This window comes from Cervus canadensis, chromosome 22 (genome assembly GCF_019320065.1).
Source record: "Cervus canadensis isolate Bull #8, Minnesota chromosome 22, ASM1932006v1, whole genome shotgun sequence".
In the NCBI taxonomy this organism is placed as follows: domain Eukaryota; kingdom Metazoa; phylum Chordata; class Mammalia; order Artiodactyla; family Cervidae; genus Cervus; species Cervus canadensis.
This window is the reverse complement of record NC_057407.1, coordinates 4316082-4330226: the sequence shown is the minus strand read 5'-3', so window position 1 is coordinate 4330226 and position 14145 is coordinate 4316082. Positions and strand designations below refer to the sequence as shown.

The following is a 14145-nucleotide window of genomic DNA, read 5'->3' as shown; positions in this document are numbered from 1 at the left end:
GCTCAGGGAGGTCAAGTATCTTTCCCAGTGTCACACAGTCAGGAAGTGAAAGGGCCAGAATTTTAACTCAGATCTGACTCTAGAGTCTGTGCTATCCCTCCTTCCACTCTCCTGAGTTGCTATCAATTTTAACAAATTTTGGCTGCTCTCAATACTTTAAAAACAGTGACTGATATTTATTAGGCACATTTATTTACATGTGTGCTCTCAATACTTTAAAAACAGTGACGGATATTTATTAAGCACATTTATTTACATGTGTGCAAAGCACAGTTTAAATGCTTTACACATGTTAACTTCCTTAATTTTCATAACAACCCTATATCTGTTTCACAAATGAGAAGACAGGTAAAAAGAAATTAACTAACCTGCTTGAAAATAAACAGCTACTGAGTGGACTGGGCAAGCACTCAATGCAGTTAGAGCCGGAATTCAAATCCAGTGCTCAGCTGCTAGCTATCAGCAGCCTGTGCTGTGAGCACTTTTATAAGAGTTAAAAGATAAGTTAAAAAAATTTTTTTTTACTCAGATCTTTTTTTTTTTCTCCAAATCTCTTAAAAAGAAGTGAAAGATACAGTGGAAGGGCTATATGTTTCAAGAAAAGAGCAGTACAGAAAAGAATCAGTTCAGTTCAGTTCAGTCACTCAGTCGTGTCCGACTCTTTGTGACCCCATGAGTCGCAGCACGCCAGGCCTCCCTGTCCGTTACAAACTCCCGGAGTTTACTCAAACACATGTCCATCGAGTCGGTGATGTCATCCAAACCATCTCATCCTCTGTCATCCCCCTCTCCTCCTGCCCCCAATCCCTCCCAGCATCAGGGTCTTTACCAGTGATTCAGTTCTTCGCATCAGGTAGCCAAAGTATTGGAGTTTCAGCTTCAGCATCAGTTCTTCCAATGAATATTCAGGACTGATTTCCTTTAGGATGGACTGATTGGATCTCCTTGGAGTCCAAGGGACGCTCAAGAGTCTTCTCCAACACCACGGTTCAGAAGCATCAATTCTTTGGCGCTCAGTTTTCTTTATAGTCCAATTCTCACATCCATATGTGACTAGTGGAAAAACCATAGATTTGACTAGACGGACTTTTGTTGGCAAAGTAGTGTCTCTGCTTTTTAATATGCTGTCTAGGTTGGTCATAGCTTTTCTTCCAAGGAGCAAGTATCTTTTAATTTCATGGCTACACTGACTACAGTGATTTTGGAGCCCAAAAAATAAAATCTCTCACCGTTTACACTGTTTCCCCATTTATTCTCCATGAAGTGCTCGGACTGGATGCCATGATGTTAGTTTTCTGAACGTTGAGTTTTAAGCCAGCTTTTTCACTCTCCTCTTTCACTTTCATCAAGAGGCTCTTTAGTTCTTCTTCACTTTCTGCCATAAGGGTGGTGTCATCTGCATATCTGAGGTTATTGATACTTCTCCCAGCAATCTTGATTCCAGATCGTGTTTCATCCAGCCTGGCATTTTGCCTGATGTACTCTGCATATAAATTAAGCAGGGTGACAATATACAGCCTTGAGGTACTCCTTTCCCAATTTGGAACCAGTCTGTTGTTCCACGTCCAGTTCTAACCGTTGCTTCTTGACCTACATACAGATTTTCAGGAGGCAGGTAAGGTGGTCTGCTATTCCCATCTCTTGAAGAATTTTCCACGTTTTGTTGTGATCCACACAGTCAAAGGCCTTGGCATAGTCAATAAAGCAGAAATAGATGTTTTTCTGGAACTCTCATGCTTTTTTGATAATCCAACGGATGTTGGCAATTTGATCTCTGGTTCCTCTGCCTTTCCTAATCCAGCTTGAACATCTGGAAGTTCATGGTTCACGTACTGTTGAAGACTGGCTTGGAGAATTTTGAGCATTACTTTGCTAGCGTGTGAGATGAGTACAATTGTGCAGTAGTTTGAACATTCTTTGGCATTGCCTTTCTTTGGGATTGGAACGAAAACTGACCTTTTCCAGTCCTGTGGTCACTGCTGAGTTTTCCAAATTTGCTGGCATATGGAATACAGCACTTTCACAGCATCACCTTTTAGGACTTGAAATACCTCAACTGGAATTCCATCACCTCCACTAGCTTTGTTCATTCTGATGCTTCGTAAGGCCCACTTGACTTCACATCCCAGGATGTCTGGCTCTAGGTGAGTGAACACACCATCGTGGTTATCTGGGTCATGAAGATCTTTTTTGTACAGTTCTTCTGTGTATTCTTGCCACCTCTTCCTAATATCTTCTGCTTCTGTTAGGTCCATACCATTTCTGTCCTTAATTGTGCCCATCTTTGCATGAAATGTACCCTTGGTATCTCTGGTTTTCTTGAAGAGATCGCTAGTCTTTTCCATTCTATTGTTTTCCTCTATTTCTTTGCATTAATCACTGAGGAAGGCTTTCTTATCTCTCGGTGCTATTCTTTGAACCTCTGCATTCAGATGGGTATATCTTTCCTCTTCTCCTTTGCCTTTAGCTTCTCTTTTCTCAGCTATTTGTAAGCCCTCCTCAGACAACCATTCTGCCTTTTGGCATTTCTTTTTCTTGGGGATGGTCTTGATCACTGCCTCCTGTACAACGTCATGAACCTCCATCCATAGTTCTTCAGGCACTCTATCAGATCTAAACCCTTGAATCTCTTTGTCGCCTCTACTGTATAACAGTAAGGGATTTGATTTAGGTCATACCTGAATGGTCTAGTGGTTTTTCCCTACTTTCTTCAATTTCAGTTTGAATTTGGCAATAAGGAGTTCATGATCTGAGCCACAGTCAGCTCCCAGTCTTGTTTTTGCTGACTGTACAGAGCTTCTACATCCTTGGTTGCAAAGAATATAATCAATCTGATTTCGGTGTTGACCATCTGGTGATGTTCATGTGTAGAGTCTTCTCTTGTGTTGTTGGAAGAGGGTGTTTGTTATGACCAGTACATTCTCTTGACAAAACTCTGTTATCCTTTGACCTGCTTCATTTTGTACTCCAAGAGCAAATTTGCCTGTTACTCCAGGTATCGCTTGACTTCCTACTTTTGCATTCCAGTCCCCTGTAATGAAAATGATATCTTTTTTGGGTGTTAGTTGTAGAAGGTCTTGTAGGTCTTCACAGAACCGCTCAATGATGGTTTAGGTGATAAAATGACGAATTTAGGTGATAAAAATGGAACAAGACATTAAACAATGATGAATCATAAAGTGAGAAAGTCATTCTCTTTAGAGACTGTTTCAAACCTTCTAACAAGACACAGGACAAAGTCTTGGTTTGAGGCTATTCATCTCAAGCACCTCTCTGCCCACACTTGCTAAATCTCCGGCTTTAAAGACAGTACCCCTGAGGCTCAAAGGTTCTCTAGCAACAGTATCTAAGTACAATTTGTTAACCCCCTTTTGTTTCTCCCTGCCTTAAGTCCTAGTCATTTTACATTTAAAGCAATTGCTACTGGTTTTCATATACTGAGTAATAACGCTTCCCTGTAGAATGTAAAACCATATTTAAAGAAAAATAAGTCAGACAATTTTGAGAGAAAACAAACAAGAGTATAGGCAACACGTGGATGTGGCAAAAAGTTGTCAAGTTGGAAAAACACCGAGGAGCCCTGGATGGATTTTTGAGTAAGACAACGACAAGATCCGATTGTGAGGACTTGTGAAGCCGCCTCTAAAGGCCGCTACCTCATACGTGATACATCCCCTCGCTCCCACTCCAGGCCTCAGCTTCTCCATCTGCAAAATGGTGGGAGGGCTACCTTGGAGTCGTCCAGACCCGGGGCTCAGTGTCCTCAGCCCGGGCCTCAGGCCCGTTGCCCTTGGCAACCACCGGGATTCACGCCAAGGCGCCCGCCATCCCTCTGGCCCTCGGCCTCCCGCTCCTCCCGGAATGTCCCGCTCCTCACCACTGCTCGACTTTATCTCTCCACGTCAACACGGCCCTCATCGCGGCTTCCCTGAAGCCTCGGGCCCCTCCTCCCCACCTCAGCAACAGGCCTCACTCGGCCAGCCACTTTGTCTACCTGCGTTACCGCGGCAACGCACATGCGCAGTGAGCTGCGCGCGCGACGGGGTTTCGAGTGCGCATGTCTAAAAGAGCTGGAACGCTGGAACGGGAACCTAGAGGCGTCCGCGATTGGTCGGAACGGTGCGTCTTCCTCGACGAAGGACTTGATTGGCTGAGCCGCAGAAATGGTGGCTGCGGTCGAGGGGGCGGCCGGAAAGCTGCAGAGGAATCAGACAGGCTTTCACTGCGCTCATCTGTTGATTCCAGCCTAGTGCTCCGAACTGAAGAGGTTTTCACTTCTTACTCCGCTGCACTCCCAGAGCGACGCACCCTCTTGGCCTGTTGCTGCCGCCGGAGCCCGCTTGAGGGGCACGTCTGGGATGGAGAGTCCGAGCCTGGGGGACTGCGGAACTGCCCCCTCGGTCGTCGACTGTGAGCGCCTAGTCCCAGACCGGCTGTGTGACCTCCGGCAAGTCATTGTCCCCTTTCGGGCCTCTGCTTCACCACCTGTAAAATGAGAATGGGGCGGGGGGAGGGGGGAGTAGAAGGTGGCTGGGCCTTTCTCAGCTAGGGGGTGTGGAGCCTTGGAGGCCGGCAGAGTTAATTCCTGCAAGCAGAGGCTGGACGAGGGAGCTGGGCGGTTTTCTGGTGCAAGGAGATGACTGCCTGGGAGTCAGTCAGTCATCTGACAGGAGGATCATCAGTCATCAGTCATCATCAGTCATCTTGAGGATCCGAGGAAGACCTTGGAGGAGATGTGTTAAGCAGCCAGCAGCGCCCCAGAAATGGATACTGTGAGAAAGTAACACAGGAAGCTGCAGTCATTGTTTGAGTACTTGTGTATGTGCGGGGTGAGGCTAAGATGACTTACCTAACCCCCGCCCCAAATATAATCTTCAGAACTACCTTAAAAGAGGTATCACCTCCTTTTTACAGGTAGATAAACAGACTTTGAGAGGTTAAGTAACTTGCTCTTGGATCACACAGGTAGTAAATGGAAAAGCTGGTATTTAAATCCATTCTGTTGATTTTAAAGTTTGTGCTGTTTCCACCAGGATTCAGTTTCCTTTTCACCAAAACTGAACGGTGAAATTTCTCAAGATCCACCCATATTCCACAAATTAACCCCAAATTGCATCGGAACACCTTTATTCTAATCCTAGTTAATCACTGATTCATGCTTAGTTTCCCTGTTTGTAGAAAAGAAGTCGGTTAGACAGACATCTCTAGACACTCATCCAACTTTGAAAATGTATGATTGAATGATTAGGATACCCTCTACTGAAGTTTTTCGACAGTAGTACAGGAACAGAAGTATTAGACCAAGATTTAAGTAGACGTGGGTTCTGGAATCTTTTCTGCAAGTAACAATCTTCCTGTCACTCAGTTTTATCAATAAAATGAGAGTAATCCTTATCCTACCTACCTTAACAAGGTTATCAGATCAAGAATGAATGAGAATTTGAAAATTCTATATCAGAAGTTCTTTACCTTTTTGAGGGCTACAACTTCTGATGAAAGTAATAGATACTTTCCCACCACCCCCAAAACGCACATATATTAAAAATTTTACCTCACTTATTTGGGGGGGAGGGTGAAAGAGGCTGTCTCACTAACTCTTTTAAGCCTTTCTGTGTATCCCCAGGTTAAAAACTTGGCTCTTGGTTCATATGTTTCAATTTATGCCAAGTGTCACCAGAAACCTCTATAATGGCGCTATTCAATGATTAACAAAAAAAATTTTTTTTCTAGCAAAGTGCTTGAGTTTTTCATTGTGCAGTGATTTCCAACCCTTTTTAATCCATATTGGAGGACAGGAAGGTGTTGAGAAATAGGAAGATACTCTCATAGCGTGACTGATCCATACTGACTCTAACCTCTCCCATAGTCCATGTAGTTCCTTTTCTGTCACTGACTGAAACTGAATAAGCAGAATCAAATTAATTTTAAATGAGCTAATCACTTGCCCTTTGTTTTTTGTTTTTTTTTTCAGGGAGGAAGATGTTGCTCTGGGGTCAGGGAGAGTGGGAGAGGATGAAAAACAAATGGGGATGAAAAGCAGCAGTGATTGTAATCCCCCGCTACAAGAGCCTATTGCTTCTGCTCAATCTGGTGGGAATGCAGTGACAGAGTGCCGAAAGTCTGTATCGTGCGGATGGGAAAGAGTTGTGAAGCAAAGGTTATCTGGGAAAACAGCAGGCAAATACGACATATATTTCATCAGGTGAGCATGCAAGGTCGTAAAGACAGTGCAGCCAATAATTTTGTCTAGACGGATGGTAGGGAAGCATAGCAGAAATTTTGACTTTTTTCTGTCTTTAGCATAAAACCATCATGGATTTTGTTCCTTCATTGTCACTGGTTAGTTATAGCCAGTGAGCTGGGGACAAATACTTAACCTTTTCTCCTACCTTGAATGGTTACTGGTAAGACTGCGCTTGAATTATATTTGTAAAATTGTATTTTATTATCAAAGAGGAAGCTATTTAAAAGCACCATTTTAGCAGTTTTTTATTTTAAATAGCAAATGTCCATGGCAAAATTTGGAGATTACTAAAAAAAAATCTGAAACGTGACCCAGTTCTTTTTAAAAATCACTTTTATTTACTAGCAGTAAGTGTTCTTTAATATCATTTTCTAGCCCACAGGGACAGAAGTTCAGATCCAAAAGTTCACTTGTTAATTATCTTCACCAAAGTGGAGAGACTACTCTTAAGCCAGAAGACTTTGATTTTAGTGTACGTCCTGAAAGGAGCATCAAATCAGGATGTAAAGACCGAAACACAGCAGCTCTGACATCCCAACTGCAAAACCAAAGTAACGGTTCAAACCGGAACCTCAGGACACGAAGCAGGTGGAAAAAAGATGCATCTCCCCTGCCAAGTGCTAGTTTGGAATTGCAGGATAGTGGAGAACTACCTAACTTGAAAGAGGATGAGGGTGTTCATGATATTGCCTCCAGAAAGGTTAGAAAGTCCAAAAGAAAGGTGACTGTTTTGAAAGAGATTCAAACTAAGAAAACAAGGTGCTGTGAGAGTCTTCCAGATCCTGTCCAAAGTAACGGGGAGTCTCAGAGTGAACCTGCTGCGCGGGAAAGTCACCCTGAGGGTACTTGCATCTCTGATGCCAGAGCCAGCGACCAGGCCCTCAGTGTGACCACTGAAGAGGAGAGGCTTGGTAAAAAAAAATCGTCGTGTTTGGAACCAAATGTTGAACAGATCTCTTCTGGCATCGTAAGCAAATTATGTTCGGCCAAAGAAGCAGAACCCAACAATAAGTGTGAGGACACCGTTTTAGAATCTGAGGAAATAAGAACCAGAGTAGAAGCTGGAGAGAGGAAGGAGCATTTGCATATGGACGTTTCGGAAGGTGGCTCTGAAACAGAGGACAGCTCACAAACAGAGAAAAGCCCTACGTCTGCGAAAGTATCCCAAGGTATTCAGTGCGCTAAAGTGCTGTTAAATGCGCGGAGGAGTTTGCACTTCCTGCCTGTAGCCAGTTAGGATGTGGGAATAGAATGAAGTTCTTGAGCCGTGTTATCAGATACACCCCACCAGTTGGTCCTAGTGCTTTGTCTGACTGGTGTTTAAGCCCTTTGGCATGGCAGAGAAGGAGTGGCGGGCTGCCACCTTGATGACCCCAGCAGAGGACAGTTGTGCCACAGACAGTTGCTACCGTGGCTCCCTAGTACAACACCTGGGACTCTCGTCAACAGTTCTCTCCCTTCTTCCCTTTTGTCCAGCCAGTAATCTTAGAACGTTGGAGGGGAAGAAAAGGCTTCCCTTGTGAGGTCTGAGGAAGACTCCTTTTAGACATAAACTGTTTGAGATTAGCCACTATCTTCTCTTGTTACTCATTACTGATATGTGACTTCCAGTTTAATTTTGCATGTATCATAATTTTGCATGTATCACAATCATTTTTATTTTCTGTTGTAATGCTATTCTAAAATGCTTTAGAGCTCTAAATAATTCAAAACTAATCACATAGTTCATCTATTATTTGTAATATGCTCTTGATACAGAGTTCAGAGCTTAGCAGTTTTGCCTTAATGATACTTCAGTGAATAGGAGATGAAAAGGAGACCTTTGAGCAGCCCTCTCTTAGTTATTCATTATGCCATTATGATATAATGAATAACTCCTTTAAAGAAGAATAGTAATTTTACTTAAAGTCCTATGGGGAGACAGCGTGGGACAGACCCGTAGAGCAGGTGGTTAGACTTGGTTCCTTCTCTTAGTCCTCCTCATGGTTTTATTATGTCTTTGCTCTGCCTGGAGTTTCTCTGCCTTAAATAGAAGATGACCACATACACCTAGGAACTGCATAAAAATTCTTCAAATCTGCCCATTAAAGACCTTGAGCATCCTAAAGTCTTGAAGTTTATGTAGGTTTATTGTTAGTACAATGAGCAAATAAAATATTGAAAACATCCTTTAGTGACTAAAATGCAAGTATTCTATTCATCGCATGCATAAAGTCTATTCTTAACATGAAATGATACGTTTACTGTAGGTAATACTAAGTGTCTGACGGAGTAGTAAAGACTTTCCCATTGTCTTAGTTATAAACTGCCAAGTGAACTGAACTTAGTCTCCTATTAATAAGAAGGCTTAGACAGCATATACTTATAGGAATCCGCAGAAGAAATTAGCAAGTAGGTAGTAAGAGCAGTTTCCGTTGTTCTCTTTTTACTTTCCACTGGGCTTTGCCTATTCAGCGGAGAAGGCAATGGCACCCCACTCCAGTACTCTTGCCTGGAAGATCCCATGGACGGAGGAGCCTGGTAGGCTGCAGTCCATGGGGTTGCGAAGAGTCAGACATGACTGAGTGACTTCGCTTTCACTTTTCACTTTTATGCATTGGAGAAGGAAATGGCAACCCACTCCAGTGTTCTTGCCTGGAGAATCCCAGGGATGGGGTCGCACAGAGTCGGACACGACTGAAGTGACTTAGCAGCAGCAGCAGTTGCCTATTCAAGCTAGAATAGCAAAAAACCCCAGACTGATTACCTGGAGACATGGATACACATCCCAATCTATAGTCAATCTCGCTGTTGTTCAGATAGTTGCTTAATTTCTAAGCCTTAAGAGTCTTCACCTGTAAAATACAAGCAGTAACCCTTACTAGTCCTGTTTTTCACATCATGAATGTTGTAAAGTAAAATGGGAAGTGAAAAAGATGGCTTCACGCTAGACAAACACAAGGTATTATTAACTGACATGCAAATTTAGAGGGTATGGCTCTAGGGATTATTAAATGAGATGATTTTAGAAACTTGAGAAGCCTAATAATGGTGGTTAAAGAGTCTTTGTTAAATTGAACATCCCAATGGATAGTGGCCTCCGGTACCGTAAGGTCCAAATCTTTGGACTTTTCTGCAGGTTCTGTTTTATGTGTATCCTTTTTTGTTGTTTTCCTGATAAAAGTATTCACTGCAGAATATTTGAAAAATACAGAAAATTACAAGAAAAGTTAACAACAACCGTTATATCATTTTGGTTTATTTCCTTCTATTTGGTATCATTTTTTCTTTTTTTCTAAATTGGAATCATGTGTTGAGTATTGCTTTTTTCACGTAAAAGTTAATGACATGGGAAAAAACTCATGATCTAGTCTTAAAATATTTTAATGACCACATTGTACAAGTATCATAATTTAAAATATTCTATATTATTTCCAGTTTCTGAAAATAGTGAACTCTGAACATAAATCAAAGAGAACTAGTATAACAGAGTGGTTAAACGCATGGACTCAGGAGCCAGGTTGCCTGGATTAGAATTTCAGTTCTAACCACTAATTAAATAGAACAAAGAAGTATAGCTAATAAAAAAAAAAAAAGAATTTCAGCTCTGATACTTACTAGCTGTGTGACTTTGGGCAAGTTACCTAGCTTCTCTGTTCCTCAATTTCCCTATCTTCAAAGTGGAGATAAAATAGTACCTGCCTAGCTCCTAGGTCATTAGTAGGATCAAATTGGTTAATTTTTGTGAAGTTCTTAAATAGCGCCTGGGACATTCTAAATGCTTTTTAGTAGTAGTGTATTGTTATTTGCAGTCCTGAATATTTCTGTAGACTGAACCATAGATTCTGTAAACAATGTTCACTCTTCCTTTTCAGAAGACACCATCCAACGGACACAAATAGAAAAAAGGAAAACAAGCCTGTATTTTTCCAGCAAATACAACAAAGAAGGTATCCCTTTTCCCATCAGAAAGCCAGACTTTAAATCTGTTTCAGGTGCTCAGCTCTGATACAGTGTGTTTGTTTAGCTCTTAGCCCCCCACGACGCAAGGCCTTTAAGAAGTGGACACCTCCGCGGTCACCTTTTAATCTCATCCAGGAAACTCTTTTTCATGATCCATGGAAGCTCCTCATTGCAACTATATTTCTCAATCGAACCACAGGTTTGTGGATTCTTTTCATCTTTGTCTTTAGTAGAGACTGTGTGTTGAGGAGAATTGGTTAGGCGGCCTGGCCTCAGGTTTGATTTTTACCTCAGGTGAGGCCTCCTTTTAATCCTCAAATTTTTCACCTGTGAGAAAGTTAGACTAGATAACCTCCAGCAGCTTTTTTTGTTTTTTTAATAATTAAATTTACTTTTAATTGAAAGATAATTGCTTTCCAGTACTATGTCTGTGTCTCTATTACCAGCCTTTTTTTTGCATTAAGGAGCAAATTGTCATTTATTTTCTGCTTCCAAATTATTTTTGGTCATCAGTGAAAATCAGTTACTTAAGATTCCTCATCTCTCTGTCATGTATAAATGCACTTCTTTTTCATTGGATGCTTTCTTTAATGTCAGTGGCGTGTTTGTGTTAGATGTGCTTTTACACTAGTTCTCTGATGATCTGATTATTTAAACACTGACATCGTGCAAGGCCAGGTTTCAGCATAATCTGGACAACTAACCAAATAGGTTAATGATGTTAGGTATGGACCCTGAAAGTGGTTGCTGTTTATTTAGGTAATGTCTTCTCCTTCATGCTTGATTGCTCAGTCGTGTCCGACTCTTTGCGACTCCATAAACAGTAGCCCGCCAGGCTCCTCTGCCCATGGGATTCTCCAGGCAAGAATACTGGAGTGGGTTGTCATTCGCTTCTCCAGGGGATCTTCCCGACCCGGGGGTTGAACCCAGGTCTCCCACCTTGCAGGCAGATTCTTTACCATCTGAGGCACCCGGGCACGTTTCATAAAGAGAGTGTTTTTTGTTTTCATTCTTTCTTTCTTGTTAAACCACTGATTAGAAGACATTGGTTTCCCAGGTGGCTCAATGGAGACGCAAGAGACACTTTTCACTTCACTTTGATGTGAGATTTGTAGATAAGGAAGTATCTGCACCTAAAATCAACCCATCCAGAGGCATGTAATCACATCCTTATTTTTACTTCCCAGGCAAAATGGCCATCCCTGTGCTCTGGCAGTTTCTGGAGAAGTACCCTTCCGCTGAGGCAGCAAGGACCGCAGACTGGAGAGATGTTTCAGAACTTCTTAAACCTCTTGGTCTCTACGATCATCGAGCGAAAACCATTATCAAGTTCTCTGGTAACTTTACCCATACACCCAAAGGAGAAAACATAAAAATGTGCCTATTTAAGAGAGGGCCGTACCTTAAATTTTAATGTCTTCAGTTGTGACATTAATAGAGATCTTTCTGCCCAAGCTCTGAAGGCATTTGAAAATTGTTCGCCTGCCCCAAACCACGGTCTCCCACTGACCCAGGAGGTAGATCTTTGCCCAGCGCTGGGTCAGGCCGTGTGAGCAAGATTAGAGGAAGAAGGCAGGGAAGCAGAAAGCCCAGCTGACCTCGGGATGTTCCCTCTGTCCAGTTAGCCCAGCTCAAAACAATAGAGATGAGTTCATGGCAGACAGCAGAGCCGACAGGACTTGGCACTGCAGGAATTCAGAAGGAAGCAGTCACCACTGAGGCTATTAGGAGACATGCTTTCCCGTCCCTTTCTCCTTTTTAGGGAAAGGATTTTTCTAGAAGCTAACCTGATGTGTGGGGTGTTGTGTTCTCAGATGAATATCTGACAAAGCAGTGGAGGTACCCGATCGAGCTTCACGGGATTGGCAAATACGGCAATGACTCCTACCGAATTTTTTGCGTCAATGAATGGAAGCAGGTAAGGCCCAGCTCCAGCACATTTTGTCTCTGGGGCAAAATAAGTCCACCATGGTGGTTCAAACTATTTCTTGGACATAACTCACTATTACGGTCACAACCAATTTCACTCCAAGCTGGAGGGGTAGTGGTGGCTTGGGGTTTATTGACAGCAGGAGAGGGTCTAGAGGTTTTCCCAAGTTCATGAAGACTCCCTGGCCTCTGAGTGACCCGCATTGGTATGCCTCTTCTGGGCCTGTTCCTGTCGTCCCCATTCACATACCGTCTCCAGGCCCGATGTTGTTTTCCTCATGTCACAGTCGTACTCGCCGTCACAAGCCCACCCCTGAAGGACAGCAGGCAGGTTTGGATTAGGTGGTCTCAGTTTGTATGGACGATGGGTCCTTCGTCAGCTACCTGTTCTGTTGAGCATGCCCAGCCTGCAGGCATCCGGGAGGCATCCTGGCCGCCAGTAGGCACTGCCTCAGAGCCTGGCACACTGCCCCCTTGGTCTGTGACTTGTCCTGAAGCGTTTAGCTGCTCGGTCTGGCCAAGCCCAGCCCTGCTTTACCCTTTGTTGTGACCTGAGCAGGTCGTTTAAAACTCTCAGGGTCTACAACCTCCTTCTGGAAAAATAGCCTATTAATGTTTGACTCACGTTATCACCACCTCACACACTGAGTCCTGGGGAAGATCATTTCCAAACTGGAAAGTATCTTGTAAACTGTGAATGATTCCTTTGATGTAAGATAGAATTCTAAACATTTGTGAATCCTGTTAGGGTACAGATTATTATAATTTTTCAGGTATATCATCATATGGTGTTCCCCCACCGTATCTTTTTTTTTTTTTAACAATTTTTTATTTTACTTACTTATTTTTGGCTGCACTGGGTCTTCACTGCCTTGTGTGGTCTTTCTCTGGTTGCGATGAATGGGTGCTAGCCTTCATTGCGGTACATGGGCTTCTCGTTACACCAACTTCTCTTGTTATAGAGCACAGGCTCTAGGGTGCATGGACTTCAGTAGTTGTGGTGTGTGGGTTTAGTTGCTCTGCATGTGGGATCTTCCCAGACCAGGGATCAAACCTATGTCCCCTTCATTGGCAGGTGGATTCTTATCCACTGCGCCACCGGAGAAAACACACCCCCACCACCACCACTATATCTTTAAAAAGCCAATTTAATAAATGCATTTCTGACAAACTTACATAAGGCATCTGTCTTCTGTGTTGTGTTTCTTCCAGGTACACCCTGAAGACCATAAGTTAAATAAATATCATGACTGGCTTTGGGAAAATCACGAGAAATTAAGTCTATCTTAAAGAGTCTCTGAAGTTTTCAGACTTGTTTTACATCGCTTTGCACTTTGATTCTTCAGAGCTACAGTAAGCACAACCACCTTTCCAGGCGTATGGGTTTTAATCAGCCCAGCTACTACCAACCTGCTGCGTGTTTTCTTAATGTGTGTACCACTGGTAGATCTTTGCTACGGAATGTGCTGGAACATGTTTTAAGAGCTTTTTTTTTTTTAAGAAAAAATAAATTGTTATTTGACAACAATCCTAAAAATTTAAATGTATATGACTTTCCAATAATGAAATGTGATTTGAAGTTGGAAAAAAACTCTTCTTAGTTACCAACAATATAAAGCAAATTTGTATCAGCTTTGCTTGAGGGAAGATTAGACTTTCTGCTCTCTTCCTGTAGAAAATGATACCATTGCTGTTCAGTCGCTAAGTTGTGTCCAACTCTGTGCAACCCTGTCGATTGTAAGTCACCAGGCTCCTCCGTCCATGGGGATTCTCCAGGCAGGAATACTGCAGTGGGTTGCCATTTCCTCCTCTAGGGCATCTTCCTGACCCAGGGCGCGAACCTGCATCTCCTGTGTCGGTGGATGGATTCTTTACCACTGAGCCACTACTAGGGAAGCCCAATTAATAAAAATACTTTTATTAAAAAACACCTTCTGTGAGGATGATCTGGCCGTGTCATCTGTCACCCCATTGACTGCCAGGGTTGATTTGACTGGCTGGTTGGCTAGGTGAGCTGCACGTTCCGCTGA

The 14145-nt window shown here is 42.8% G+C and overlaps 2 protein-coding genes across 5 annotated transcripts in view; one reads left to right on the top strand and one right to left on the bottom strand.

The window, feature by feature from the left end:
- The window catches only part of IFT122 (intraflagellar transport 122), a 65411-nt gene extending 61384 nt beyond the window's left edge, over positions 1-4027 (bottom strand). For 2 of the 4 annotated variants that reach the window (XM_043442166.1, XM_043442165.1), the window contains exon 1: positions 3878-4027. In XM_043442166.1, coding sequence (XP_043298101.1) covers positions 3878-3918 — 41 coding nt within the window. In that variant the 5' untranslated portion in view covers positions 3919-4027. The remainder of the gene's footprint in view (positions 1-3877) is intronic. The other 2 variants (XM_043442163.1, XM_043442164.1) reach the window with 1 other exon arrangement.
- Positions 4028-4140: 113 nt separating this feature from the next.
- Positions 4141-13804, top strand: MBD4 (methyl-CpG binding domain 4, DNA glycosylase). The gene is made up of 8 exons (XM_043442167.1): positions 4141-4447; positions 5972-6202; positions 6620-7413; positions 10099-10173; positions 10251-10385; positions 11374-11523; positions 12001-12104; positions 13328-13804. Exons 1-8 carry the CDS (start codon positions 4359-4361, stop codon positions 13403-13405), a joined length of 1656 nt encoding a protein of 551 aa, XP_043298102.1. The 5' UTR covers positions 4141-4358; the 3' UTR covers positions 13406-13804.
- The last annotated feature ends 341 nt before the right edge of the window (positions 13805-14145 follow it).

Coding starts and splice junctions, on each gene's coding strand:
- MBD4 (XM_043442167.1), top strand. CDS start 4,359: ATGGAGAGTCCGAGCCTGGGGGACTGCGGAACTGCCCCCTCGGTCGTC. Junction 4,448..5,971: donor GACCGGCTGTGTGACCTCCG/GCAAGTCATTGT, acceptor TTTTTTTTTCAG/GGAGGAAGATGTTGCTCTGG. Junction 10,386..11,373: donor ATTTCTCAATCGAACCACAG/GTTTGTGGATTC, acceptor TTTACTTCCCAG/GCAAAATGGCCATCCCTGTG.